This window comes from Lathyrus oleraceus, chromosome 5, assembly GCF_024323335.1.
Source record: "Lathyrus oleraceus cultivar Zhongwan6 chromosome 5, CAAS_Psat_ZW6_1.0, whole genome shotgun sequence".
NCBI lineage: Eukaryota > Viridiplantae > Streptophyta > Magnoliopsida > Fabales > Fabaceae > Lathyrus > Lathyrus oleraceus.
The window spans coordinates 339,494,543-339,504,552 of record NC_066583.1 but is presented as its reverse complement, the minus strand read 5'-3'; the positions used below and the strand labels follow the sequence as shown (position 1 = coordinate 339,504,552).

Here is a 10,010-nt window from a genome sequence, read left to right as displayed (position 1 = left end):
AACCTGCCACAAATAGATTATGCAGTTTATCCAGAGCATGCCATAATTCTGACTATATGATACCCTGCCATCATTGCATCGCTTAACATCATTACATCATTACATTAACCATTACATGTTACATTTGTATTTTTCAGGGACCTACCATGCCAGTTGCTATTGTCAGTACAGCCATGGATAAGACCGACCGAAGAAAAACCTATCTGTACAAATTGAGAGACTCCAAGGTCGATGAGTTGAGAAAGCTCAGCGAGTGCCTTACTGAAGATTACAGAGTATCCTTCAAGCAAGCCTAGGGCAACCTGTTGGGGGTTTTGTCTACCAAGGAGGATCCAGGGTTGATGTTCACTTTCACACAGTTTTATGACCCCACTCTACACTGCTTCACGTTCCAGGACTTTCTCCTAGCTCCCAAACTAGAGGAGTTCGCCCATCTACTATAGTTGCCAGTCAAAAACCAAATTCCCTACATGATCGAGGAGGACTTCCTAGATTCCGCAGATATAGCTCAAGCCTTGTGCATGAAGAAGGATCTAGTCGAGTCCACTATCCGAATCAAGGGTAACACATAGGGCCTACCATCCAAATTCCTATTCGAGAATGCCACTATGTTTGCCAACAGTGGAAGCTGGGACACATTTTACGCCAGCTTTGCATTGCTCATCTATGGATTGGTGTTATTCCCGAATGTTGAAGGCTTCGTTGACAAGACCGCCATCACCATATTCATCTCCCAGAACCCGATTCCCACCTTACTAGCTGGTGTATTCTTTCTCCTTCCATTGGAGAAATATGAAAAACGGGGCAATCATCAATTGTTTTATTCCTTTGCTTCAGAAATGGATTATATCCCACCTCCCAAAGAAAGGGCCGTTTGTTGATAATGTGGGTGATCTGAAATGGTCACAGAGGTTGATGTCATTAGATGTTGAGGACGTCATCTGGTTTAGTCTCGATTACTTGAGGGTGGAGTTAATACTTTGATGTGGGGAGTTCCCAAATGTTCCTCTCGTCAGTACAAAAGGGGGTTTGATCAACTATAATCACGTTCTCTCATTACGGCAGTTGGGATATCCGCTCAAAGAGAAGCCTGAAGACCGTCTGTTGGAAGAACTGTTGTTAGCCGAAGGGGTTGAGAGTCCAGAGCTAATGAAGAAAGTGCACAGAGCATGGGGCAAAATACAGAGAGTGGGAAAGAAAGACCTAGGCAAACAACTGTGTATTGTGACTACTTCCTATGCTGATTGGGTGAAGTCAAAGGCCAAGATGATCAAACTGCCATACCCATGGGAACCTTCCATGTGTATCAAAACCCCCAAGCCACCTGCCTCCATCACTTCTGATGTGGATCGTCTTAAAGAAGTTATCAAGAAGTTGGAAAAAGAGAATGCCGGTCTCCATTCCAGCTTGATAAAAGTCACCTCAGAAAAGAACACCATGAAAGCCAGTCTTAGTCAGAAGAGGGAAAGGTTCAACAAAGAAGATAATGATATCTAGATCGAGCAAAACAAAAGGAGAAAAGTGGGAGACACTCTGAAAGGGTATTTTGAGACCATTGCGAACAAGAAGAAAGAGTTAGTCGAAGCCCAGTATCGAGCCTGCAAGCGAGAGATTGACTACCAAGGCCAAATCAAATCTCTACAAGACCTATTGGAGAAATCTCAGAAGGAGTTGAAGGACGAGTAAGCCCACGCCAAGAAGCTTGAAACAACCCTCACACAACTCCAGAGTGACATCTACAAAAGGTTTGAAGAGATACGATCTCTGAATCGCCAGGCCCATCGGAACATTAAAGAAAGGAACCAGCTGCGAGAGGAAGCTACCCAATGGGAGATTCAGAGTCGTCACTTGCAAGTTCTCCTGGACCAGAAAGAAGAATTTGTGTAGGATATCCTGAGCGGACCGAGTCTTTCCTTGCTACATAACCTCATCAGGGATGCTCAGTATTGGACCAACAAACATGCCCGCTTGGCCAAATTTTCTAGCTAGTCACTCGAGGACCTTCATGGGTTGTTGAAGAAAGCCTATGCTGACATGTTTCCTCATAACACCCCGAGGACTGTTTTCCATTTTGTTTCTGTATGTAGGGTTGTCATGGAAAGGATCAAGTCTGATCTCCATGCTAGTGCATCAAAATGACCTCGAGTTGTAATAATTTGTATTGTTTGTCTTTCAAATAAATAAAAGAGATTTTGTTGAAATGCTTCTGTTGTCTTATCCCTGCTCGTTGTATGACTATGTATGCACACTGGCACACTGGCACCCTAGAAATGATATTTTTTACTTGTTAACATGCATTTATTACATTCATAGCATAAAGCCGCCAAAAAAATGCTTACACTCGCTGTTTTGCCGCAGCAACAACGATGAATCGTCATCAGTACTACATACGTTCTAATAAGTCCAGAATCATGGCCGAATACGAAGTTGACAATGCTGCCAATCGCGAATCCCTCGCCCAGGTACAAGATGAGATGAACCTATTCAGAGGGAATATGGAGACTATTCTGAGATTCTCCAATCTCAGAGGAACCCTGCCTCTGCTGCTGCCAACGTCACCCATGTTGCTGGGGTGACCATTCCTGATGCTACTCATGGCACTACCATCGACACTCCGACAGAAACTGTTGTGCCCAACCCTGAGAGCCTTCAGACGGTCCCCATGGACTCTGCTAGGCTTGCTACTACCTACCCATGGGGAATGCCCCCACACCTAGCTGCCAGTCTTTCTAGTGGGGGAGCTTTCTTCCCTCACCCGACTCTTGTTGCCACTGCTGTCGCTGGAAATGCTGGTTCCCGTAGGCTCTTCCCACTCTCCAAACTACTTCAGTCGATGCTGCTGATCCGGATAACAACCAAGGTCAAGCTCCTGACGACCTCCCGCATGATGAAGAGGACTACCGAGGCTCGCGCCTCCACTTCCAACTTCTCAATCAGACTGCTCAAGCTGCGAGCACCGGTCAGGTCCCGGCTTTTCCCTTTGGTTACCCCGGGACAACCTCCGTGCCCATGTTGACATACCTTGCATCCCAGTACGTGCAGACAGGGGCACCTCAGGCCCCCAATGCTCAGCCTAGAATGCAATATCCGCAACCTACTCAGACTGTGCCACCGAGTTTCTCCTACTCGCCTCAAATGTGGTTCACCCTGAACATACCTGCACTGATCACTCCAGAAGCTTCTCGATCAGCCAGTCAGGTCGCTCCTCCCGCTGTTGATCCGGTCAGACCTACGGGATACCAGCTCTTGGACGACAGAATAAGGGTCATTGAGGGTTTCTCTTCCTTTGGCATAGATGCTCGAGACCTCTGCTTGGTCCCAAATGTGGTGCTGCCTCAGAAATTCAAGGTGCCTGACCTTCCCAAGTACAAAGGCCTTAGCTGTCCCCGCAATCACCTCACCATGTACTGCAGGAAGATGGCCTCACACATTGATAACGACAACCTCTTGATTCATTGCTTCCAAGATAGCCTGGCTGGAGCCTCCTTGGATTGGTACATGAGTCTAGAGCGTTCAAAGATCCGGTCGTGGAGGGACCTCTTCGAGGCATTCTTGAAACAATATAAGTACAACCTTGACATGGCTCCGACAAGGCTTCAATTACAGAATCAGTGGCAAAGATCTAATGAAACCTTCAAGGAATATGCTCAACGTTGGCGCGAAATGGCGTTTAGGGTTCGGCCAGCATTATCTGACAACGAATTGGTGGACATTTTCATGGGTACGCTGCAAGGGTTGTATTTTGAAAAGATGATTAATAGTTCATCGAAAAAATTTGTAGACACGGTGACCATTAGGGAACATGTTGAGAGTGGGCTGAAATCAAGGAAAATAACAGACACGACCGCACAACAGACAGCCAACAAGAGGCCGCATAGGGGCTTCTCTAAAAAGAAGGAGGGGGAAGCAAACGATGTAATGGCGAAGGCTCGCCCCCGATATCAATTTCTGATGGCCCCTATGCCGTATGACCCGTATCCGTATATCGCCGCAGCTCAATACCAGCAACCGCCTTTCTGGTAGCAACCACAGAAAGGCAATCAACAACCAACACCCGCTCAGAAAAATCCAAATCAACAATATAACCGTGATAATAGAGGATAGAATCGAGGTCAGAGCAATAGAAACAGTTTTGGGAACCGACCCCAAGTTGACAAGATCCCGGTGCCGCACTCTGAGTTAGTACCCTATCTAATTCATGTGGGGGCGATCATACCAAAAGAATTGCCCGCTGTCACTCCTCCATTCCACGCCAAGCACGATCCTAATGCTTCGTGCGTGTATCGTGCTGGATTCATAGAGCATCCTACGGAAAATTGTTGGGCACTTAAATACAAAATTCAAGACTTAATCAATTAGGACATCCTGACCTTCTCCGAAGAGAAACCGAATGTAAAGACAAATCCCTTGTCGAATCATAGTGGCGCGTCGGTCAATGCCGTGATTGAAGAGGAAAGTGCCAAAGTCATACTAAAGGTTGAAGAGGTGAAGACTCAGATGTCCATTATATTGCAGAGGCTTGAACAGTTTGGGTTTCTAGAAGGGGTACATGATGATTGCACAGTATGCGAGTTCGATCTAGATAATTGCGAGCAGTTGAAAGGATGTGTGCAAGAACTGATGGATCAAGGGTTAATACATTTCTCCAAATCTCAAGCAGCAGAAGAGGTGGCAGTAATCGAACCAATAACAATAGTATACAGGAAAAAGAAAGTTGAAACTCGCCCCAGCAGGATTTAGCCTATTCATTTCCATGTTCCAACTCCGTTTCCGTGTCAGAATACTAAGGCAGTGCCTTGGAATCATGAGACCACAGAGTATTTGGGGGGAAAAGAAATCTGCATCCCTGACACAGAAATCGTCAACATTACCGGGGCGGGAGGCATGACTCGAAGTGTCCGTGTATTCGCTCCTAAATACACTCCTAGGGTGTCTCCAGCACCCATAGTTATCTCGCCTAAAGAGAAGGTAACTCCTACACCGACTCCGCAGGCAGGGGCAACTGTACTCGCCACTCCGACCATGACGACTGCTCCGGTGTTGACGAAGGTTATTGACAACAATAAAGTTGTCGAGGCCGAAGCATCCAAGGGTAAAGAGCCGATGATTGAGAAAGAACAATTTGAAGATCATAATAAGAGTATCACCTTCGAGGAAAGTCAGGAATTCCTCAAGCTGATCAAGAAGAGTGACTTCAAGATTATTGATCAGTTGAATCAAACGCCCTCCAAAATATCAATTTTGTCTTTGCTGTTGAGTTCTGAGACTCATCGCAAAGCATTGCTGAAAGTTCTAAATACCGCTCACGTGATACAAGATATCACAGTCGATCAATTTGATGACGTGGTTGCCAATATCACCGCCAGTAGGTATCTGGGATTTAATAAAGCAGAGTTACCTCCTGAGGGAAAGGCCCACAACAAGGCACTACATATTTCGGTTACATGTACTGACTCTCTCTTATCCCGAGTCCTCGTTGATACTGGATCTTCGCTTATCATGCTGCCAAAGTCTACATTAAGCCAGTTACAGTTTAAGGGGACCGAAATGAGGACCAGTGCATTGATCGTTAGAGCTTTCGACGGTTCCCGAAGGCAGGTAATTGGGGAGGTCGATTTTCCTATCTGTGTTGGACCCCACCAGTTCGACATCACATTCCAAGTCATGGATATCAACCCAGCCTACAGTTGTCTGTTGGGTAGACCACAGATTCATGCCGCTGGGGAAGTCACTTCTACATTGCACCAGAAACTGAAATACTTGATAGATGACAAACTGGTAATTGTGTGTGGGGAAGAAGATTTGTTGGTCAGTGAACTCTCCTCCTTCAGATATGTTGAAACAAATGAGGGGATCGTCGAGGTTCCGCTCCACTGTCTAGAATTTGAAGATGTCAGTTCCGTCACATCCAACAGCAATTAATCATCCGCTACCATCTTATCCTCAGCAAAGAGTGTCAAGCAGACATTGGAGAAAGGCCCGCTTCCCGGTTGGGGTAAGGTCGTCAATATGGCAGAAAAGCGCGACATGTTTGGTATTGGTTATCACCCGACAACATGCAAGGTGAGTCCGAAGAAAAAGCAATTCAACCCGGTCAAGTTCAACAACACCGACTATCAAAGTGAGCACACTGTGGAAGTCATTGGAGAGTCCAGTGGCAACAAGCCAGGGGCACCCAGCTTTGTTCACAGATGTCCTCCAGGATTCAAGCTTCCCAACTGGGCAGCCACCATGATCCCTATGGTGTACTCGGAAAAAACGTAATGCATTTTGTTTTCTCCATCCCTCGTCCTCGCCCGAGACGAGAGGATAGCTTGTAAGGGCCCCCATGTTTAAAAGTATTATGTGAATAAATAAAAAGTACTTTTTTGCATGCAAAACTTTTGTTCCCTTTTCTTTCAGTTATTTTCCTTTCTCACTAAGAACAACGAAATGGCAAAAGATTTCTATTCTTTTCTTCTTTTCCCACTTATTTTAAAAAAAAAGCATACTAAAATAAGCTCATCACATGCAGAGCAAATAAAACCATTGATTATGACACGGCTAAAATCAACTATGAATCTGGACTTCCAATCAACCAAGCTGAAGACGGCATTGAGGAAGATTGCGAATTACCAGCTGAACTAGCACGGCTCCTTGAGCATGAAGAGAAAGAGATTCAGCCATACAAAGAACCAGTGGATGTCATTAACTTAGGTTCTGAAACTGACAGAAAAGAAGTAAAAGTGGGGGCATCTCTTTCCGAGCATGTACACTCCGAGTTGGTAGAATTGTTGCATGAATATGTTGACGTCTTCGCTTGGTCATATCAACATATGCCAGGGTTAGAGACCAACATTGTTTAACATCACTTACCACTCAAGCCCGAATGTCCTCCAGTCAAGCAGAAGCTCAGAAGGACCAGACCCGATATGGCACTCAAGATCAAGGAAGAGGTTAAGAAGCAGCTAGACGCTGGCTTCTTAGCCATTTCAGAAATCCGCAGTGGGTTGCTAATATCATTCCAGTTCCGAAGAAGGATGGTAAAGTCAGAATATGTGTAGACTATCGAGACCTCAATAGAGCCAACCCAAAGGATGACTTCCCTTTGCCTCATATTTATGTTTTAGTCGCCAACACAACTCAATTCTTCGTCTTTTCTTTAATGGATGGGTTCTCCGGGTACAATCAGATAAATATGTCACCAAACGACATGGAGAAGACAACCTTCATCACGCCTTAGGGAACTTACTGTTATAAAGTCATGCCATTCAACTTGAAGAACGCAGGGGCAACATATCAGTGTGCCATGTAACACTCTTTCACGACATGATTCATGAAGAGATTGAGGTTTATATGGATGACATGATTGCCAAATCCAGAACTGAGGAAGATCATCTGATAAACCTGAGGAAGTTGTTTGTCAGACTCTGAAAGTTTAAATTGCGTCTGAATCCAGCTAAATGTACTTTTGGGGTCCGATCCGGTAAACTCTTGGGTTTCATTGTTAGTCAGAAAGGTATCAAGGTTGATCCCGACAAAGTTCGAGCCATCCAAGATATTCCATCTCCCCGAACAGAACAAGAAGTCTGAGGCTTCCTTGGGCGACTTAATTACATCTCTAGATTCATATCTCACTTGACGGCTACCTGCAAACCGATATTCAAATTATTGAGAAAGAACCAATCGATTGTGTGGAACAACGATTGCCAAGCGGAATTCGATAAAATAAAAAAGTACTCGCAAGAACCACCAATCTTAATACCACCGGTTCCAGGTAGGCCGCTAATTATATACCTCACAGTGCTTGATGAATCCATGGGTTGCATTCTGGGTCAATGCGACGACACTGGCAAGAAAGAACATGCTATCTACTACCTCAGCAAGAAATTCACTGAATGTGAGACCCGATACTCGCTTTTAGAGAAGACTTGTTATGCTTTGACTTGGGTTGCTCGATGCCTGAGACAATATATGATTTTCCACACTACTTTATTGATATCCAAGATGGATCCGATAAAGTATATTTTCGAAAAGCCTGAAATTACTGGTAGAATTTCCCGGTGGCAAATGTTGTTAACCGAGTACGATATACAGTATGTGACCCAGAAAGCAATAAAAAGGAGTGTTTTGTTTGACTATCTCGCTCACCTGCCAGTTGAAGGTTACCAACCATTGAGGTTTGACTTTCCAGATGAAGACATCATGTTTATCAGAGACTTCATTATGCCAGGCTTCGAGGTAAGCCCTGAGGAAGGCCCCGAACCAGGATCGCGATGGACGCTCGTGTTTGACGGTGCTTTCAATTCCCGATGTCATGGTATAGGTGTTGTTATCACTTCTCCAACTGGTTTCCACCTTCCTTTTACTGCTAGATTGTGTTTTGACTGTACCAACAACATGGCAGAATATGAAGCATGTATCTACGGTTTAGAGGCGGCAATCGACTTGAGAATCAAAATCCTTGAGGTATTCTGTGATTCGGCTCTGGTAATCAGTCAGGTGAAAGGCGATTGGGAGACTCGGGATAGCAAGTTGATACCCTACAAAGAGCACATCAGAAAACTGATACCCTATTTTGGTGAAATCTCCTTTCACCATATTTCTAGGGAAGAAAATCAGTTAGCAGATGCTCTAGCCACGCTGGCATCTATGTTCAAAGTCAAATGGAAGAATGAAGCACCATCCATCCAGATTGACCACTTAGATGAACCAACACATTGTCTAGCAATTGAGGCTGATCCTGACGATAAGCCCCTTGGTCCTATGACATCAAAACATTTCTGGAGAAACAGCAATATCCCGAGGGTATATCCATTACCGATAAGAAAGCTCTGAGAAGACTCTCTTCCAAGTTCTTCCTAAACGGTGATGTAATATACAAGAGGAATTATGATCCTGTACTGCTCAGATGCGTGGATAGACACGAAGCTAGTACAATCATAAAGTCCATACATGAGGGCTGCGAGGGTGTACATGCGAAGGGTCCTGCTATGGCCAAGAAGATTCTCTGAGCTGGTTATTATTGGATGACAATGAAGGTTGATTGCTATAATTTTGTGAAAAGATGCCATAAGTGCCAGATATATGGTGATAAGATCTTTGTGCCACCAACTTCGTTGAATGTTCTAACTTCTCCATGGCCATTTTCTATATGGGGCATCAATGTGATTGAGATGATAGAGCCCAAAGCTTCCAATGGACATCGATTCATCCTAGTCGCTATTGATTACTTCACGAAATGGGTCGGAGCTGCTTCATATGCTAATGTCACTCGATAAGTGGTTACCCGGTTTATCAAGGGAGAGATAATTTGCCGTTATAGGATACCTAGAAAGATCATCACTGACAATGCCAGTAACCTTAACAACACTATGATGAGGGAGTTGTGCAAAGAATTTAAGATCGAGCACCACAACTTTTCACCATATCGGCCCAAGATGAATGGCTCCGCAGAAGTAGCTAATAAAAATATCAAGAGAATCATCCAGAAGATGGTCAAGACATACAAGGACTAGCATGAGATGTTACCTTTCGCTTTACATGGTTATAGAACCTCAGTCTGCACATCCACTAGGGCAACTCCATACTCTCTGGTTTATGGAATGGAGGTCGTCCTACCGATCGAAGTCGAGATTACTTCACTCAGGGTCATTGTAACACCTCAAAATTTGCCCTCCTCTTCTTGAGACTAGTTTGGGGCATTGCATTTCATGTTTTAGGGCATTAGGCATTGCATTTTGCATCTCATATGAAAATAAGAAGATCATCCTCCAAGGTCTTTTCAAAATATGGAAAAGTTAGGAGATTCAAGCCTGAGGGTCTCTATGAATTGATCATCAACCATCTGAGGGCATGGGATTCAATTAGGGTTTCTTGATTCTTCAAAGGTTTTGAGCATCATCTTGTCTGCAGGGATATATCACCATCATCATGGTTTTATCATCATCAAGACATGTCAAGGTCATCTGAGGACCAAAAGTCAACTGTGCAGTCAACTGAGGGCTATGAGGTGGGGAAATGAGTTGAGA

General features: G+C 44.6%; 2 protein-coding genes across 2 annotated transcripts in view; both read left to right on the top strand.

Annotated features, from left to right (window-relative positions):
* Window positions 1-2,366: 2,366 nt before the first annotated feature.
* On the top strand, window positions 2,367-5,922 carry LOC127080547 (uncharacterized). The gene is made up of 4 exons (XM_051020864.1): window positions 2,367-2,462; window positions 2,803-4,019; window positions 4,422-4,695; window positions 4,780-5,922. The coding sequence occupies exons 1-4, from the start codon at window positions 2,367-2,369 to the stop codon at window positions 5,920-5,922; spliced, it is 2,730 nt and encodes a 909-aa protein (XP_050876821.1).
* An 87-nt stretch (window positions 5,923-6,009) lies between these two features.
* The window catches only part of LOC127080546 (sugar transporter ERD6-like 18), a 42,701-nt gene continuing 38,700 nt past the window's right edge, over window positions 6,010-10,010 (top strand). Inside the window, exons 1-2 of the mRNA XM_051020863.1 lie at window positions 6,010-6,260; window positions 6,515-6,749. Of these exons, the coding sequence (XP_050876820.1) occupies window positions 6,010-6,260; window positions 6,515-6,749 (486 nt within the window). The remainder of the gene's footprint in view (window positions 6,261-6,514; window positions 6,750-10,010) is intronic.